The sequence below is a fragment of the Nycticebus coucang genome, chromosome 18 (genome assembly GCF_027406575.1).
Source record: "Nycticebus coucang isolate mNycCou1 chromosome 18, mNycCou1.pri, whole genome shotgun sequence".
Classification (NCBI taxonomy): domain Eukaryota; kingdom Metazoa; phylum Chordata; class Mammalia; order Primates; family Lorisidae; genus Nycticebus; species Nycticebus coucang.
The window spans coordinates 21564559-21582958 of record NC_069797.1 but is presented as its reverse complement, the minus strand read 5'-3'; the positions used below and the strand labels follow the sequence as shown (position 1 = coordinate 21582958).

General features: G+C 51.0%; 4 protein-coding genes, 3 non-coding genes and 1 pseudogene across 11 annotated transcripts; 7 read left to right on the top strand and 1 right to left on the bottom strand.

The window, feature by feature from the left end:
• The first annotated feature begins 84 nt into the window (after positions 1 to 84).
• Positions 85 to 7164, top strand: EIF4A1 (eukaryotic translation initiation factor 4A1). Of its 2 annotated transcripts, none has more exons than XM_053569942.1 (11): positions 85 to 243; positions 1634 to 1682; positions 1983 to 2115; positions 2532 to 2671; positions 4651 to 4819; positions 5174 to 5283; positions 5520 to 5663; positions 5743 to 5880; positions 5982 to 6071; positions 6330 to 6409; positions 6490 to 7164. In XM_053569942.1, the coding sequence occupies exons 1-11, from the start codon at positions 221 to 223 to the stop codon at positions 6632 to 6634; spliced, it is 1221 nt and encodes a 406-aa protein (XP_053425917.1). In that variant the 5' UTR covers positions 85 to 220; the 3' UTR covers positions 6635 to 7164. The 2 variants fall into 2 exon arrangements, with proteins under 2 accessions (XP_053425917.1, XP_053425918.1); XM_053569943.1 differs by lacking the exon at positions 85 to 243 and adding an exon at positions 771 to 912.
• On the top strand, positions 2150 to 2284 carry LOC128571461 (small nucleolar RNA SNORA48). Its single transcript, XR_008375869.1, has one exon. It is a non-coding gene; the product is annotated as a small nucleolar RNA SNORA48 (small nucleolar RNA).
• LOC128571463 (uncharacterized) lies at positions 2963 to 3107 on the top strand (annotated as a pseudogene).
• LOC128571503 (small nucleolar RNA SNORD10) lies at positions 4939 to 5077 on the top strand. Its single transcript, XR_008375904.1, has one exon. It is a non-coding gene; the product is annotated as a small nucleolar RNA SNORD10 (small nucleolar RNA).
• Positions 6117 to 6258, top strand: LOC128571430 (small nucleolar RNA SNORA67). Its single transcript, XR_008375845.1, has one exon. It is a non-coding gene; the product is annotated as a small nucleolar RNA SNORA67 (small nucleolar RNA).
• A 141-nt stretch (positions 7165 to 7305) lies between the features above and the next one.
• On the top strand, positions 7306 to 10189 carry CD68 (CD68 molecule). Its single transcript, XM_053569950.1, has 6 exons — positions 7306 to 7884; positions 7970 to 8493; positions 8610 to 8729; positions 8833 to 8905; positions 9007 to 9177; positions 9814 to 10189. Exons 1-6 carry the CDS (start codon positions 7836 to 7838, stop codon positions 9945 to 9947), a joined length of 1071 nt encoding a protein of 356 aa, XP_053425925.1. The 5' UTR covers positions 7306 to 7835; the 3' UTR covers positions 9948 to 10189.
• Positions 10190 to 11643: 1454 nt separating this feature from the next.
• Positions 11644 to 15417, top strand: MPDU1 (mannose-P-dolichol utilization defect 1). Of its 4 annotated transcripts, XM_053569956.1 has the most exons (7): positions 11644 to 11953; positions 13289 to 13354; positions 13504 to 13636; positions 13915 to 14000; positions 14112 to 14230; positions 14397 to 14507; positions 14648 to 15415. In XM_053569956.1, the coding sequence occupies exons 1-7, from the start codon at positions 11851 to 11853 to the stop codon at positions 14771 to 14773; spliced, it is 744 nt and encodes a 247-aa protein (XP_053425931.1). In that variant the 5' UTR covers positions 11644 to 11850; the 3' UTR covers positions 14774 to 15415. The 4 variants fall into 4 exon arrangements, with proteins under 4 accessions (XP_053425931.1, XP_053425928.1, XP_053425930.1 ...); XM_053569953.1 differs by lacking the exon at positions 14112 to 14230; XM_053569955.1 differs by lacking the exon at positions 14112 to 14230 and having other exon boundaries at positions 11781 to 11953; positions 13442 to 13636; positions 14648 to 15417.
• Positions 15418 to 15572: 155 nt separating this feature from the next.
• SOX15 (SRY-box transcription factor 15) lies at positions 15573 to 18328 on the bottom strand. Its single transcript, XM_053569964.1, has 2 exons — positions 16343 to 18328; positions 15573 to 15758 (listed from the first exon to the last, which is right to left on the bottom strand). Exons 1-2 carry the CDS (start codon positions 16873 to 16875, stop codon positions 15587 to 15589), a joined length of 705 nt encoding a protein of 234 aa, XP_053425939.1. The 5' UTR covers positions 16876 to 18328; the 3' UTR covers positions 15573 to 15586.
• Between the last annotated feature and the right edge of the window lie 72 nt (positions 18329 to 18400).

The window sequence follows — 18400 nt, the reverse complement described above, 5'->3', positions numbered from 1 at the left end:
TTCTAGCCAGTGAGGCTGCGGGGCGGGTCTTCACCTTGATAGGCGCTCACATCATCCAATGGTGGCTTAGTGCCTAAGTGCCTCCGAACTAACGTCACGCGGAGTTGCTGAGCGCCGGCAGGCGGGGCCGAGACGGACAAGCCAATGCGATGGCTAGGGCGGGGTCGGGCACTCTATAAGTTGTCGATAGGCGGGCACTCCGCCCTAGTTTCTAAGGATCATGTCTGCGAGCCAGGATTCCCGGTAAGAAAGGCATTTGCAAGAGGTTTGCCTACTTACCCTGCTGCTCCCTTCTGAGGGGAAGCTGAGAGGCCCACGACCCTAGGCCCACCAGGGTTGCGGGTGAAACCAAGCTGGGAGGAGTCATCCTGAGGGAGTGTGGGGGAATGTCCATGGCCGATGGTGCTGCCAGGGCGAGGACAGTTCGGCTAGGGCCGAGCCTGCGAGGTTCGTTACGCGGACTCGAACCAAGTTGGTGTCGTGCGCAAAGTCCCGGCGTTGAGTGGTGAGATGAGGTCGCGACTTAGCATGAGAAAGAGGGGCAGAGGCGGCCGAAACTGCGTGGCCCAGGGCCGGCAGGTCCTGTTGCCTCACTGTGCCGGAGGGAGGGCTCGCGCGTTGGGGACTCCGGAGGATTCTGACGGTACCACTCGGGAGAGGCGGGGGTGGCTGGGTCTTCAGATCCAGTCGGTTCGTCGCGGTTGAAACACGGGTCGGGGGGAAAGAAGCCGGCCGTTTAGTGTGCTGGTTTTCTTGACGGCCAGGACTGAGCCTAACCCCGAGGAGCAGCCGCGTGAGGCACCAGGAGCCCACCCGGCGCCGGGCGGGCGGGTCCATTTTGCCGCACAAGCCGGGCAATTGGCAAACTGCGGATGGGCAGGTCCACTTTGCTTCGGGGGTGAGCGGCCTGAGGTATGGGAGGGCGACGCCATTTCGCGACGGGGGCGGGCGGGATGTGGATTGTTCCATGGAGGTGGGGGGGGGTACGCCGCCGGGTGGTCGAGGGAGTGAGCACATGGCGGCCTGAGGTTTTCCCCTCCCCCAGTCTGCTTAGCTTCTAAGTGTTGTGCAATGTCCCCCTTTGGTAGCTCGGCTTGGGGCTCATTGTGCGCGAGGCCGCCACCGCCCGCGGCCTCCCACATCCGGGCACCGTGAGGGGGGGGTAGTTCGGGTGGGGGGAAGACGGCGGGCGGGATGACGTGGGGGGAAGGGGATGTCCTACTCGCGATCTGGGAGGTGAAAGGCGGGACTTCCGGTGCTCCTGTTGCCGCGTTGGGGGGTGCACGCGCTCTGGCCTTGAGCACCCGGTACCTAGACACGTGGGCCCGGCGGCAAGCACCTCTTCCAGGCATTACGAGCATGGTGGCACGCCTTCCATACTCTGGGTCTTCAGGGAGGGTTACCCTCATCATTTCCAGGGCAGCCTGGCCTAAGTTACTCTAGGGACGGGGCAAAGACTTGGCTCAGTTTTGAAGTAACTCACCTGAGTATTTACTGAGAACTTGTGCGAGTTTGGATCTGGTAGCGAAAGTTGATGGTATCCTGCATGGCCAGTTGCTGAAAGAGGCTGGCTGTCAGGATTTGTGAGTGCTTAATGCGGGCAGGAGACAAAACTGCTGCTTTAAACCAACAGATCTAGAGACAATGGACCTGATGGGATGGAGCCCGAAGGCGTCATCGAGGTGAGACTGGGCCCCTACCACCACTGCCTTTCAAATCTGACAAAGCAGTGCCACTGTCAAGTGTCCGCAGGTTTCCAGAGGTGTTGTTCATGATAGAAGTATAAATTAAAGCAGAACAGAGGATGCATAAATCTTAAATGCATACTAACTCGAAATTAGTGAAGCTCCTTCCATGAAGATCTAACATTTTTACAGTGAAAAGCAGCTTATCGCAGAGAGAGGGCTATTGGGCACTGCTTTGGTATAGGCATGGATCCTGTTTGCTCTAGGCTTAAGCTTTAATTTCATTGCATCCTACAGAGTAACTGGAATGAGATTGTTGACAGCTTCGATGACATGAATCTCTCGGAGTCCCTCCTCCGTGGTATCTACGCCTATGGTTTTGAGAAGCCCTCTGCCATCCAGCAGCGAGCCATTCTTCCTTGTATCAAGGGTGAGACCTTTCATCCCCAGAACAGATTTGGGACTGTCCCAGACCTGGGTGGAGTGGCATCTGGTTGGTGGTGCCCATCTCATATCAGCCAGGGACAAAGAAACCCCTTGTTTATCCCAGCTTGGCTTTTGATCTGTGCTTATACCTGGTTCATGCCTAGGGCACATGGATTACTGCTTTTCCTTTAATGGGTAGTATTGTAGTCACCTTGTTGGTTTACTAAGTGAGCTAATAACATGTCTTTATTTCCTGATCTGTTCCCATTGTGTAACTGTGGTGATTTGGTGAGGTAAAGTTTCTGAAGCATGCTACATGTGTCATGATGGTTGCTAAGGGTTGTCATTAAGCCTTGAAAGTTCCATGAGCCCAAAAGTACATAATTCTCTACCACATTTAATGCCTCCTATTTTGTTTAGGTTATGATGTGATCGCTCAAGCCCAATCTGGGACTGGGAAAACAGCCACATTTGCTATCTCGATTTTGCAGCAGATTGAATTGGATCTAAAGGCCACTCAGGCCTTAGTCTTAGCACCCACTCGAGAATTGGCTCAGCAGGTAAGAAAACATAGCTTCTTTTCCCTCTTGAAGGGCCAATTTATGGATGACCACTGCAGTCTAAAAGTCAGGGGAGTCAACTCATGCTTTGAGGGAAGAAGAGGTGTATGCTTCATAGAGAAACAGCTTGATGATTTCTAACTCTCAACACTTATTGGGTTAATTATAAATTATAAGCTATTTCTTACCCAAACACAGCCACCACTTCTCCACCCATTTCCTAAGTCAAATGCAAAGACTATTGGGAGAAGCCTGGCTGGCTAGGCAAGTTTGGTTGCTGCTTTATGAACAAACCCCTGGCATTGGGCAAAGAGGCACCTCATTGGTGGTGTTACTCTTACATCAGTCAGGGGCAGAGTAGACTGACAGCCCTTTGTTCATCCTAGCTTGATGCCTGGGTTGGTGGCCAGAGCTGTTTCATGCCTAGGGCACAGGAAATTATAATACTGGATTCTCATTTTTCATTCTTTTTTTTTTTTTCTTAAGTTTTTGACCAGGGCTGGGTTTGAACCCACCTCCAGCATATGGGGACAGCGCTCTACTCTGTTGAGCCACAGGCGCCACCCCCATGGATTCTCATTTTCTTTCTGTTTTTTTTTTTTTTTTCTTTTTTGAGACAGAGTCTTAAGCTGTCAACCTGGGGGGAGTGCCATGGTGTCACAGCTCACAGCAACCTCATACTCTTGTGCTTACGTGATTCTCTGGCTCAGCCTCCCAAGTAGCTGGGACTACAGGTGCTTGCCACAACGCCCGGCTGTTTTTGTTGTTGCAGCTGTCGTTGTTTTAGCCGGCCCCGGCTGGGTTTGAACCCACTAGCTTCAGTATATGTGACCAGTGCCATATCCACTGAGCTATGGGTGCCAGCCATTCTTTCTGGGCCTTAAGGGGAAAAGAATCAGAAATACTAAAATCATACTTACTGAGGCTCAGGGAATATTTATAAATATAGGCAGTTGTAGTGATATATTCTGCACACAGGTAATGTAAGCAAGAAGTTACAAGAGAACCAATGCGTACTTTTTAAGTTTGACTATTGCTATCTAGCTTGAGTTCTGTGGCAGGAGTACAGTAGGGCATGGACATGTATCATCCATTTCATAAATCTCGTTCTGAAAAGTGATAAAACAGGTCACAATTAGCTTTCAGAAGCATTGCAGATTCTGTCTAGAATAGGAAACTGGGCGGTACCTGTGGCTCAGTGGCTAGGGCACCCGCCCCATATACTGAGGGTGGTGGGTTGGATCCCAGCCCCTGCCAAATTGCAACAACAAAAAAGCCAGGTGTTGTGGCAGGCCCCTGTGGTCCCACCTACTGGGGAGGCTGAGGCAAGAGAATTGCCTAAGCCCAGGAGTTGGAAGTTGTTATGAGCTATGACCCCACTGCACTCTACCAAGGGCAATAAAGTAAGACTCTGTCTCTTAAAAAAAAAAAAAAAAGGGAAACTGTTAATTATTTCTGTGAGAAATTATCATAAATCAGTTGTACACTCAGGAGCCAGGCTGGGTTTGGTCCTGTCTTAACCACTTGTTGGCAGTAATGATCATTGTGAGTGGGTTATTTGATCTCTGGCTGTTTCTCACCTGAAAAGTGAGTTCAATAGTAGTGCATATCACAAGGTTGTTGAAAATAACAAATATATAGGAAACATTAAAAATGGGGGCTGCCTGGGCCCAGTGGCTCATGCTATAATACTAGCTCTGTGAGAGGCGAAGGCAGGAGGATTACTTAAGCTTAGGATTTCAAAACCTGCCTGAGCAAGACTGTCTCTACAAAAAATAGAAAAATGAGGTAGGCAGTGTGGCATGTGCCTCTATAGTCCTCACTAGTTGGGAAGCTGAGCCTAGTAGTTTGAGGTTGTGGACTATGGTGATGTTATTGCTCTTTACCCAGGGCAATAGAGTGAAACCTATTTCAAAAGGTTATAGAGGCTGGTATAGGTACATAGTTGATATATGGATGCTTGTCTTCTCTGGCCTCAGATACAGAAGGTGGTCATGGCATTAGGAGATTACATGGGTGCCTCCTGTCATGCCTGCATTGGGGGCACCAACGTTCGTGCTGAAGTGCAAAAACTGCAAATGGAAGCTCCCCATATCATTGTGGGTACCCCTGGCCGAGTGTTTGATATGCTTAACCGGAGATACCTGTGTAAGTAACTCAATTTTCCAGCCCCATGGGTCACTTTTCTCTTGTGTATGCTTTCCTAGTCTTACAGTTTAAGCCAAAGCCATTCCCAAGGATGCTAGTTTCCCCTTCTGTAAAGAGTTGCTCTGTGATGAACCTCATGCGTGTCATCTGAGCCTGGCTTCCCTGTCACCTTAGCCCCAAGTAGTGTTCTACTTCCTGGGGCTATTTGGCTTGGCAGGGAGGTCCTGGGCAAAGGATCAGTCTCTGTCTTCTGAGAGCAGACCACCTCTTCCCTCCATATTCTTTATCAGGAAAGAATACATTTCACATTTCCTTAATTACTATATACATGTTGGTATTTTTTTTCTAATCTAGCTCCCAAATACATCAAGATGTTTGTACTGGATGAAGCTGATGAAATGTTAAGCCGTGGATTTAAGGACCAGATCTATGACATATTCCAAAAGCTCAACAGCAACACCCAGGTGAGAAAGACTATTTCTGTCTTACATAGCAATGGTTTTAGATTACAGTGTAGTTATGATAAAGAACAGTATCAAGTACCAGAGGAACCATACAGAATTCTGGACTCTAACCATGTAACCTTACTTTGCATTTACCTCAGTTTTAGGCTTGTTGGGGGACAGGAGGCCAAGTGTCAAATGAAGTATCCACCACCCTAAGGTTGATTGTTTTTTTTTTTTTTTTTTTTTTGCATTAGGTGGTTTTGCTGTCAGCTACAATGCCTTCTGATGTGCTTGAGGTGACCAAGAAGTTCATGAGGGACCCTATTCGGATTCTTGTCAAGAAGGAAGAGTTGACCCTGGAGGGTATTCGCCAATTCTACATCAATGTGGAACGAGAGGTGGGGCCCAGTGCAGGAGGCGGGCCTGGTAGTAAGTTATTGGGTATAGCCCCTGACTGATTTCTCCCCCCACCTCCAGGAGTGGAAGCTGGACACACTGTGTGACTTGTATGAAACCCTGACCATCACCCAGGCAGTCATCTTCATCAACACCCGGAGGAAGGTTGATTGGCTCACTGAGAAGATGCATGCCCGAGATTTCACTGTGTCTGCCATGGTGAATTTTTTCCCTTATTACTAGTCTACTATGGGTCTATCAGCCAAAGCCAGTCTTCCTGGTGCTCGTGTGCCTACTTGTTACATGTTTCTCTTTTCTAGCATGGAGATATGGACCAAAAGGAACGAGATGTGATCATGAGAGAGTTCCGTTCTGGCTCTAGCCGAGTATTGATTACCACTGACCTGCTGGTGAGTAGAAGGGAATTTATTTAGAGAAGACAGGAAGAAGGGAGAGTCCAAGGTGATTCCCTCTCCAAGGGGCCAGCTAGTGCCTCTCTCAGGAAAGTAGCAACTTGGAATAAAATTTGGCATGCCTAAGGTCTTTGGGGAACAGGGGATGCTAATTTCCTTTGCCTTCCCTTGGCTGCCTACATGTGTACCATTAAGTTCCTTTGGGATACATTTCATTTTCTGGTCCACATGGCTAAAGTTGTTGTCTTCACACAGGCCAGAGGCATAGATGTGCAGCAGGTTTCTTTAGTCATCAACTATGATCTTCCTACCAACAGAGAAAACTATATCCACAGGTAAGAGTAGATCTGGAATATGCACCCAGCTTCCAGGGGAAGCTTTTGGTGTTCCTCATCTCCCTCATCCTGTTTTCCAGAATCGGTCGTGGTGGACGCTTTGGTCGTAAGGGTGTGGCTATCAACATGGTGACAGAAGAAGATAAGAGGACTCTTAGAGACATCGAGACCTTCTACAACACCTCCATCGAGGAGATGCCCCTCAACGTTGCAGACCTCATCTGAGAGGGGCTGTCCTGCTACCTAGCCCCAGCCGGGGTTCAATCTTGGGGGGCTGAGGAGCAGCAGGAGGGGGGAGGGAAGGGAGCCAAGGGATGGACATCTTGTCATTTTTTTCTTTTTCTTTTTTTTTTTTTCTTTGAATAAATGTCACTTTTTGAGGCAAAAGAAGGAACCGTGAACATTTTAGACACCCTTTTCTTTGGGGTAGGCTCTTGCCCCAGGCGCCGTCTCTTCTCCCAAAAGACACTAATCCATTTCCCTAACCTAGTCACCTCCAGATCCCAGAGGCTCTCTCCACCCCAGCTGAATTCCTTTGAAAATGAGTCAAGGGGTTATATATGTCACTCAACCTCATTTGCTGGACCAAATCTGGAGGCAAAATCCCCTGAAACAAGTGAGGTTGTCCAGGGGATTGTCCCCAGGTGGGGGGAGCAGGGGAGACAAAATGGTAGCCATTTTTACATTGTTTTGTATAGTATTTATTGATTCAGGAACAAACACAAAATTCTGAATAAAATGATTTGGAAACTGCCTGTTTGGGCTTCTCATTTCTTAACTTCCCCTACCCTCTCCCACCTGCTACTGGGTACACATCAAGTCCCCCCCTTCACCAGTTAATCTTTTGCCTGTGTTGCTTCCTTAGTAAGTTGGCAGATGATGCATTCTTATACTCTGAGAGTAAGGTGAACTGGAGAGCATGACCCTGTGGTGGGGGTGTACTGTCATAAGTGCCTCATGCCAGGGCTGAGGGGAAGCAATAGATGGAGAGTAATGGGGTCAAAGGGAAGGGTAGTGGCAATTAACTGGTTCTAATGCCTGTCAAATTTACTTCCTGGGAGGCTACTGAGGGAGGAACCTGCTCTCTCAACTGGTCCTGTGACTGCCACAGCTGCTTAGCAAGTTTTGCTGAGGTAGACAAATTAGCCCAGAACTCTCCATCCCATTCTGTGCCCACGTGATAATCTTGACTTTGCCCTAGCCATTCCCACTTAACAAAGCTGGGGCCAGTAGTCCCCTAGCTTAATTACGAAATGACTAAGAGGTTGGTGGCTAGAGCTGAGGTGTCTGAGTCAGGTTGAGGGTGGGATTATTCAGTAACAGGAAGTATGTCTTTCATTTCCTCCTTTCTGAGAGAAAGCTGAGACTAGGGCTAAGCAACTGGTTTCAGACCGCCTAGCTGGACTTTGGATGAGGCAGTTCTACCATGAAGCTGGCTGTGATTTTCTCAGGAGCCTTGCTGGGGCTACTAGCAGGTAAGGAGAAATGGGGCTGGAGGGAGGGAGAGTCCAGAAAGAAGCCTCCCCCGGGGTTGCTAACCAGTCTCTCCTCTGTTGAAAGCCCAGGGGATGGGGAATGACTGTCCTCACAAAAAATCGGCCACTCTGCTGCCATCCTTCACGGTGACACCTACAGCTACAGAAAGCACTGCAACAACCAGCCACAGGACTACCAAAAGCCACAGAACTACTACTCATAGAACCACCACTATGGGTACCACCAGCCATGGACCCACAACTGCCACTCATAATCCTGCCACGACAACTGGTCATGGAAATACCACAGTTCATCCAACCAGCAACAGCACTGTTACCAGCCATGGACCCACTCAAAATACTGCCACCACGACCACCACCAGTCATAGAAGTTCCACAGTTCATCCCACAAGCAACAGCACTGTGACCAGCCCAGGATTGTCCACCACTTCCCACCATTCAGGACCATTTCCACCGACTCCAAACCCTCCTAGCCCAGGCTCCCAGGAGGCTACCGGAGACTACATGTGGACTAATAATTCCCAACCCTGTGTTCACCTTCATGCCCAGATTCAGATCCGAGTCTTGTACTCAACCCAGAATGGAAAGGTAAAGCGAAATCATAGTAGGGACATGAGGGAAAGGCGGCAAGACTTGCTATGGCTCAGAGGGAGGAAGTAAGAACAGTGGCCATGTAGTCTCATGACCTTCTGTCTTCCTCACAGGCCTGGGGCCTCTCTGAACTGAACCCCAACAAAACCAAGCCCCAAGGGAGCTGTGAAGGTGCCCACCCTCACCTGCTTCTCTCATTTCCCTATGGACAGCTCAGCTTTGGATTCCAACAGGTATAGCTCAATAACTTCACCCTCATCCCTCCCACTCCTCCACAGTGTCCCATCCCCACAATCCTCACCCCCTTCACTGCCCTGAGGCTTTCTGTCCCCTCAGGACCTAAAGCAGAGCACTGTCTATCTGAGCTATATGGCTGTGGAGTACAATGTGTCCTTCCCCCAAGCAAAAGGTAACATCCTTCCCTTCCTCAATGCTAACACTAGATGCTGGGGCTCCTAATGGGACTAGATGGGGAGGTGGACAGAACCTGACCCTTCTTCACTCCTTCAGAGTACGAATTCTCAGCTCAGAATTCATCCCTTCAAGATCTCCAAGCACCCCTGGGCAGGAGCTTCAGTTGCAGAAACTCAAGCATCATGCTTTCACCATCTATCCATGTAGACCTGCTTTCCCTGAGGCTACAGGCTGCTCAGCTGCCCCACACAGGGGCCTTTGGACCAAGTAAGACTCACCTTCTCTCCTCCTAGCATTCTCCCACTGCACTTTCAGCCCCTTTCTCAGGCCCATAAGCCAGCCATCTCCCTTTTCTTTCTTTCTTTTCTTCTTTTTTTTTTGTCAAGACAGAGTTCTACTCTATGCCCTGAGCAGAGTGCAATGGCATCATAGCTCACTGCAACCTCGGGCTCAGGCTGTGGACATCCTGCCGCCTCAGCCTCTGAAGCCGCTGGGATTATAGGCACTTGCCGTGGCACCCAGCTGTATTTTTCAATTTTTTTCATGAATCGGGGTCTCTCTCGCTCAGACAAGCCTCAAACTCTTGAGGTCAAGCAGTCCTCCTGCCTCTGCCTCCCACAGTGGTGGGATTACAGGCGTGAGCCACTGCACCCAGCCAGTCATCTCCCTTTTCAACCCCCTAAATTTCCTCCCTCTCCCAGGCTTATCATGGCTATAGGGCAATTGTCCCCTCCTCCCTCTGCAAGATTTTACTCACTTTCCCCGTTTATTTACTTCTCAGAGACTTTGTGGTGAACTTCTCCCCAGTCTTCTGCTCCCCAAGGCCTCCCCACATTCCTCCCTCCTCCTACCTTTATGCTAGCCACCATATTGCAATGCTCACTTGCCCTGTACTTCTGCCAGGTTTCTCTTGTCCCAGTGACCGATCCATCCTGCTGCCTCTCATCATTGGCCTGATCCTCCTCGGCCTCCTCACCCTGGTGCTTGTTGCCTTCTGCATTGTCCGGAGACGTCCATCCACTTACCAACCTCTCTGAGCATCTGCCCCAACCTTCAGGGCACCAAGGGACATCATTTCCTCACTATGCAACTGACTCAAAAACAAAGTCATCTTCCTTCCCTGTCTTCTTGAGGAACAAAAAAATAGAGATAATACAATTGGGAGGGAGGTAGGGAGAGATTTTTATTAAATGTGTGAGATCTTCCCTCCCCCCCCAGTAGGAGAGTAGTGAAACCTACTCTAATCTTTGTCCTTGGTCCCTTGTCCTGCCAGGATTAAAAGCTGTAAGTTTCTTCTTAAATGCCTTTCTGTGCCTTCCATGGTGAGAGTCTCAGGGGCCAGAAACAACTGGTGAAGAACAACATTGTCAATATGTGACCCTACCTGCCTGGCACAGCTGGTGTTGTCTGAGGTGTTCCTTCCCCCTTTTCCTTCTGGGGCCTCCGGCTACTTCAGTTCCCCCACTCCAGCAAGCAGTGGAGTCACCCATCACAGCAGTCTTTTCCCACTCCTAGACAATTACAGGTGCAACAGCCAGCCAAAGCAACAAGTGAATGGCTATGGACTTTCATTTCCACAAGCAATGAGAACATCTACCCTATCCATTGTATCCCAGGCTGGCTGAAAAGCCTGATTTAACCTTTGCTGGACCTGGGATGCCCCTAGCCCACCTAGAACAAGCTGCATCAACCCCCAAAGTAGTGTGTACTCTGCCTTCACATGCACACACAATTATGTGCTCCGAAGAACAGAATGCCCTCCAGCTTGGGTCACTCACCAAACCAACCCTAACATCCCCAGTACTTTATGGGGGGTGGGAGAGAGACACTCATTGAAGCCCATGTAGGATTATAGAAAGAGCCCCCTGTATGGCCACAGTCTATACTAATACAGAGTGCCAACCAATGCCACGGTTTTCAGCAAGCTATGATGCAATCGCGGGGGTGGGGGTGAGCAGTAGGGGCTAGGCTGATTGACTTATAGCTGTAGCCTGGAGACACACCCCACTAGGGCAGCCACACTGCTACCTGCAGACATACCCTATGACCCTGCAGAGCAGGAGCCACCCAAGAACTGTTAAGGCACTAGGATGGAGCAACCTGGGTTGGCGTCCTGGCACTGGGTGGCGGAGTGGAATGCAGGGCCAGGTGCTGGAAGGTGTCCTTTCCCAAGCAGAGCTTTTTGGGCCCACTCAGCCTTGAAGAAGTCTTCACTTAGCACGTGGTGTGCCATCGGGCCAGCGAGGTAGGGTAGAACCCAAGGTTAACACACCAGGCCAAAGCCAAGGCCTAGGCTTCATGGAGAATGCCAGCTCCGTGTCCCAAGTGGTGACTCAAGGGCTTTCTTCCCCCGAGCTGGACTTGCCTCCCTCACCTCCTCTCTTGCTTCACTGTCCCAGGCCCAGCAGTTACCGGCGCACTCCTCTTACAAAGTGGGTGCGCGGTCGGGCACCCACTAAAGTGCTGCCGAGCGCAGACTGTCATGCTCCCGCCGGCGCTGTTCCTTCAGGAAACGCCAAAAGAATGGGAGATAGAAACCTACAGCACCCCCAATCAACGCCACTTTGGAGAATCGCGCTCCTTCTCTCTCAAATTCGAACAATATAAAGCTGGCTGTACAGAAGACAAGATGGCGCCCAGCAGGAAAAGCAAAGAAACGCAGGATAAATCTTGCTTCCAAACTGGAAGCGTCAACAAGGGCACGGAAGGTCTAAATGCGCAGGCGTACAGCTTCACAACTCGAACAAGGGAGAACCTCCAAAACGTGGTCTCTGAATGAGACCTATTTCACGCTATTGAAGCTGGAGTGGCGAGAGAAAGAGCGACGAACATGTGGCGAGCCAGCTTCGTCGCGGGAAAAGAGGAGGAGTGCCGGGTTGCGCAAGCGCCGGCGTAAGGCAATGACGGTCTGGAGAGACTGGCGGAAGCTAGACTTGCAATATGGCGGCTGAGGCAGACGGACCGCTCAAACGGCTGCTGGTGCCGATTCTTTTACCTGAGAAATGCTACGACCAGCTTTTCGTCCAGTGGGACTTGCTTCACGGTGAGTTTTATTCAGCATCCGATCCAAGTCCAGCTCGAACAACCGCGAATCATTCCTCTAAGGCGTGACTGGGGACTAAATGACAACGGTAATTGCTGCCGTTCCAAACTGGGCGGAAGTCGCTTCTGAGAGGGGCGGAAGTGTCTCTCTTTCCCTGGAGGGAGGACGCCATATTTTGGCAAGAGGGGAATCCGCCAAGTGAAGGAAATTGTGAAGTTTGGGCTTTAGCAATAATGAGAAACGAAAAGATTCAAATTTTTGCGAGACAAAATAACAATCAGGTCAAATAATTTCAACCTTTATTAGATCGCTAGCAGTGTTATACTTAATTCAAAATCCCTGGTGAATAAGGCCTTAGCACAGGCCCTTGCTACCCTGACTGCTTTCTTTCCAGCCTCCACTTTTGCTCATGGTTTAATTTTGGGATAATTTGCCTACCTTCTTGTTTGTATTTGTGGAGCAACTCTAGGCAAAGTCCATCTCAAACATGACACCCTCTGGGAAGCCTGCTCAGTCTGCCCCTCTCAATTCTTGGTACCTCCCCTGAGCTTTGAGGGCCAGTTTTTTAGCTATATTCACGACCTGTGAGTCTGACTCACACTGAGCCAAGCTCCTTGAGGGGAAGGCTTCAAGGCTAGAGAAGTTGTGGGTGGCCAGGGCATAAAAGCAAGTCCCGGAAGGGCCTGAGTAAGGGGCCAGGGTAAATCAAGAGGGCTCAGGAATGAGTGGTATGGAGAACTGCCGTTGGAGGAGACAGGTGAAGTGGGCTGCCCCGGTGCCCAGAGGACTCTTGGGCCTTCCTTACTTTAAACAGGGAAGCAATGGAGAATCTTGGAAGTGAAGGAGTTTAAATGTAGGGAATGCAAGATTGGATGGGAGGGAAGGCATTGTGGTTAAATCTGTTTTAGAAAATATCCAGTCCTGGGCAGCGCCTGTGGCTCAGTGGATAGGGCACTGGCCCCATATGCTGAGGGTGGCGGGTTCAAACTTGGCCGGGCCAAACTGCAACAAAAAAATAGGCGGCATTGTGGTGGGTACCTGTAGTCCCAGATACTCAGGAGGCTGAGGCAAGAGAATTGCCTAAGCCCAGGAGTTGGAAGTTGCTGTGAGCTGTTTCATGCCATGGAGCGTTCTACTACCGAGGAGGACGATAAAGCGACTGTCTCTAAAAAAAAGGAAGTATCCTAGTCCTAATGGTAAATGAAGGACCAATTTATCCCTCCCCTCACCACCTTCCAGAGAGGTGGGGATTAGGGGCAAGTCCATAGCAGACTTCATGTCCTGGTCTGGATTTCAGAGGATTTCGTCTCTGCTTAACCCTTTTTCTCTTCTCAGTCCCCTGTCTCAAGATTCTCCTCAGCAAAGGCCTAGGGCTGGGCATTGTGGCTGGGTCACTTCTGGGTATGTATCTTTCTTTCCTGCTGTTGGGATGGGGGCCGTGAACTTTATGGGTCCCTTAACTGAAAATGGGTTAACATGCTTTTATAGCTGTTGTTGTATCCCCAAGGAATGGAGGCTCCTCAATCCTGCCCTTCTCATCCTTTCCCCAGTAAAGCTTCCCCAGGTTTTTAAAATCCTGGGAGCCAAGAGTGCTGAAGGGCTGAGTCTCCAGTCAGTAATGCTGGAGTTAGTGGCATTGACTGGGACCATGGTCTACAGTATCACCAACAACTTCCCATTCAGGTGAGGGGGCCCACCCTTTATCCCTAAGGGTATGTGCCCACGACTCTAATGGGAGCTTAAGTGAGGGAGGTAAAAGGGGCAAGAAAGCTTAGCCCTTTTAGAAATCTAGTTGGTGATGAGGAAGTGAGCATCTTAAGAATGCCCAGGATCCAGAATGAAGTAGGGCTATGGAGGACAAAGTAACCAGAGAATTGTGTCCCTAGATAGATGGGCTATGGAGGCGTTTGCTGGCTCTTTCCAGGCCCACCTTTAGTCCTTCTAAACTCTTGACTCTGCAGCTCTTGGGGTGAAGCCCTGTTCCTGATGCTCCAGACAGTCACCATCTGCTTCCTGATCATGCACTATAGAGCACAGACTGTAAAAGGTACGGATGATTCACCCAAGAGCAGGCTGTTTGGCTTCTGGGAACTCAGGCCTTGGGAAGCTGGAGGACATTGAGAGGTTGATGAGGACTCCTTGTCTTCCCAACCTCCAGGTGTTGCTTTCCTAGTCTGCTACGCCTTGATCCTGCTGGTGCTGCTTTCACCTCTGACACCCATGGCTGTAGTCACCCTGCTCCAGGCTTCTAATGTGCCTGCTGTGGTGGTGGGGAGGGTGGGTACTAAGAGCAAGGGGAAGGATGTTGGGAGGAGGGCAGGGTAGAGGGGCAGAGAAAGTGTCTGAGGTGTGGGGGTATTGGACTAAGGGGAAAGGGGAAATCAGTGATGGGAGCATGGGAATGCTCAGATGACAGAATCAAAAGTTTCAAAGTCTCTCCTAGCTGTTGCAGGCAGCAACCAACTACCACAATGGGAACACAGGTCAGCTCTCAGCCATCACAGTCTTTCTGTTGTTTGGGGGCTCCCTGGCCCGAATCTTTACTTCCATTCAGGTGAGTATACCACTTTCTTTTTAGAAGGCACTAAAATCTCATCTTACCTTTTCCAGCTAAGGGCTAAAGCTGCCCTCTCTCTGGAACCTCTGTTCTTGGGCTGTGCTGAAGGTCACCCTGGCTTTGTCTCTTAAAACCAGGAAACTGGAGACCCCCTCCTGGCTGGAACCTTTGTGGTCTCTTCTCTTTGCAATGGCCTCATCGCTGCCCAGCTCCTCTACTACTGGAATGCAAAGCCTGCCCACAAGCTGAAAAAAGCGCAGTAGAGCAGAGCCGAGCCAGTTACTGGAGTCATCTGTGTTTCCATTCACCCATCCAACCTCAGGGGTCCTTCCCACTTGAGCCAGTCTGCTGGTGTGACTTAATTACTCTCCATTCCTCTGCAGTTGCAGCTTGAGCCAGGTTTACTTTTAGTGAAAATGGATAGTTGGTGGATGTAGATCCTTAGAAAAGGAGATGGGTGGAGTCTTTTAAACTGTCATTCTGACATTGGAATGCGTGCCTGACTCCTATACCTGTACTGTTGACTCTTCATTAATCATTTGGCCAAGGCTCCTCTTTTAGCAACACTTTCCAGCTGTTTAACACTATTCTGGGTAAACCTCTTACCCTTCCTCCCATCTCCCCACTTCCCTTCTGTCCGTAGAGACAAAGCCTGGACTGTGGAATGGAGGGACAAGGGGCTGTGGTCGCCTCCCTCCCCAGCCTGGTTGGAGCTGTCTCCTGGACCCCAGTGCTGGGGGTGGGGAAAGGGGGACAGAGAATGACTCAGGCAGGGCCCCAGGGTGGGGTGAGGAGGTTCTTGCTCTGGCAGGTCCAGGCGGAAGGGAGTGGAGGCAGGACTGTTTTTCACTGCAATGAGGGGAAATAGTGATGGGACAATAAAGACTCAAAAGACATAATTTAGTCGTATAAAATTGTGTTTAATTCTACAAAAAAGTATAAACTGTGTGTTTCCCTGGCTTTTGTGGGAGGATTGCAGACCTCCTTTGAACTGTGGCTTGCAGCTTGTGCTGTAGGGGATGGTTCTGGGTGAAAATAGAATGGGGCCCTTACTGGGAGGTGTGTGTCTGTGAGGGTTAGAGGTGTGTTAGGGGCATGGGGGCACCAGAGAGGGGAGGGTTGCACATAGTGGGAGAGCCTGGGGGCAGGTAGGGGTTATAGGGAGGAAGCAGCTCCCCCTGGAGCTTAGGGTCACTCTGAGAGAGGGAGCATGTCGATGACGGGGCCTCAGGTTTACAGTGGGAAGAGCTGTAGAGAGAAACATGGGGTTAGAGAATGCTTCTTTAGGTTGGAGGTGCAACTCCCAAGTCCGGGAGGGGTTGGATTAGTTTGGGGCTGAGGAGTAGAACTTGCCTCCCATCCAGCCCTGACTGCCTGGGCCCACTGGGAACAACAGGCATGGAACCAGACCCAAGACAGCTTATACTCTTAAAAGTGCACAGCCTTGTCAGGGCATGCTCAAGAGCTGGCTTAGCTGACTTGCGTGCTGTGTGGCTGTTTTCCTTGGGGCTGCAGGCCAGGAAGGGGCAGAATCGGCCTGGCCTCTCCTTGCCCCGGAGGCTGGGAGAGGAAGCCTGGTCACGCAGGCCAGAAGCAAGAGAAAGTGGGGTACCCACATAACCAGAACCCAGTCACACCTAGGGGTCTGTCACCTGCCCCTGCAGGACTGCCACCTCAAGGCTAAGATGGAAACGCCCTCTAGGAAAACCCAGACCCACTCCACTCTACATAGGGCCCCGGGGATACAAGGGAAGGTACCCACCCAGCAGCTTAGTCAGACTCAGCTCCCCCTCCAGCCAGGCCCTCTGACATTACCGCTTCCAAGCACTCACCCGTAGTTGCCGGGCAGGTAGGCTGTCGGGTAGTTGGGTGGTCTGTATCCGAAGCCTCTGCTAGCTTGCATGGTCGCGTACACCGGCCCCCAGAGGGGGCCGCTGCTGGCCAGACTACCTCTTCCCTGGCTGAAGTGGGGAGTTCCAGCGCACGAGCTCTTGGCCTTGCGTCGAGGTCGGTACTTGTAGTCGGGATAGTCGCGCAGGTGCCGTGCACGGAGCCTCTTGGCCTCCTCCACGAAGGGCCGCTTCTCGTCCTCGCCCAGCAGCTTCCACTGCGCGCCCAGGCGCTTGGAGATCTCTGAGTTGTGCATCTTGGGGTTCTGCTGCGCCATCTGGCGGCGCTGGGCGGAGCTCCATACCATGAATGCGTTCATGGGTCGTTTCACCTTCTCCAGGGGGAGTCCCCCGGGGACCATGGGGCTTCCAGCGTCCTCCGGCTGCTGGGGTCCCGAAGACGAGGAGGCAGTGGCCGTGGAAGCCAGGGCCTCCACACTCCAAGCCTGGTCCTCTGAGGAGCCGGCTAGCGCCATGGGGTGGAGTAAGTTTTAAGAGGGCGTTCTGAATGCCCTCCCCTCAAAATGAAGCAGCAACCCTGAAAATGCAAGTGTCTTCCCAGTCTGGAGTCGTTGCGGAGGAACTCAACGTCTTTAAAAAGTATCTATCATCCCCAAGTCCAGACTGTAAAACAGAGCCTTTGCTTCCAACTAATTGGGCACACTTTGGAGACAATCAAATAGTAAAATCCAATGCGTCTGGTGCCCAGTGCTGGAGAGGTTGTGTTCTCCTTATCTTCTTGCCTTGAGGTCTACCAACTAGCAGACCCCCATCCCTCTCTCCCTACCCACAGGTGCCACCGGACCGACCTTTAGTGGTGGCGGTAAACCGTTGTCTCCGCAGCTGCCAGGCAGACGCCACAGACTTCTCCCACCTGGGATCAACGTCTGTAGCTGGCGTACCAGACCGGGAATAACTTTTAAAGGCTGACTCCTCAGTCCCTCCCACAAGACTCTGCTTCCTTAAGGGCGCCAACACAACCTCCTCCCCCTTAGGCAAACCCAGGTGTCCTGTGTCTTGGCCCCCAACATTCCCCCTCAGGGTACCACACCCTCTCCCCACCCAAGACCTAGATGTCAAGCCTTCCAGCCCCAGTTGCTAGGATGTCTCTCCTCCCTTCTTAAACTTTGGCAATTTAAAGCCAATTCCTTTCCATCTAAGGATCAAATGCCCTCAGGGTCAGTTGTTCTGGGAGGAACTTGGAACATCCACCTCCCACCCCAACTCCCTCAATGGTGACAATAGCTCCTCAAACCCCGACCTGGCCCTGGGGCAAGAAAGTCAGGCTGAGGGAGGTAGGCCATTTTTGTTTCCTGAGTCATTCCAGCAGGTGCTTGGGAGTTGATTCAACCCCTTTCCCCAGGTGAGAAAAATGTAAGCCCTCCCAACTCCAGCTTCCAAACCTTAGATTTCTCCACAGCCATTGAATTAAGCCATGTTTTATCTCCCAACCTACAAGTCAGGAGTGGGGAAATAGGAAACCCAGGACAATTCCCCAGAGCTGAGGTCTGTGATGTGGATGCTGGAGAAAATGCTTGGAGCCAGACCAGAACAATGACAAGGAATGGCAGCTGGACACTGGGGTTCCAGAGGCTGGCATGAGGATACCCTGTTCTCTACTCTGCCCAAGCCCAGCCCAAGCCCCAGGCCTCAGGTAATCGGATTAAGCAGCCCAGCTTGGCTCTCAGCTTTTAGCAGAAACAGCTCCAGCTCTGAGCAGACCCGCCTAGCGCTCTGCTGTGACTCAAGTATAGGAGTGGCCCAATGCCCTCTACCAGCAAATCTGGGGGAGGGGAGAAACAAGGTACAAGCCACTCTCCTCTGGTCCAGGAGGGTACCTGAGCCTGGGGAATTTAGGAATGTCAGGAATCCTCAGAAGACAGACCATCTTTGGATCACTAAAGAATGAGAAGGTATGGAGGAAAAGAAAACGGGCCGGGGACCAAGGGCCAGGGCAGGACAATCCTAGAGAAACAAAAGGACCAAACTGGGGACAAGGAA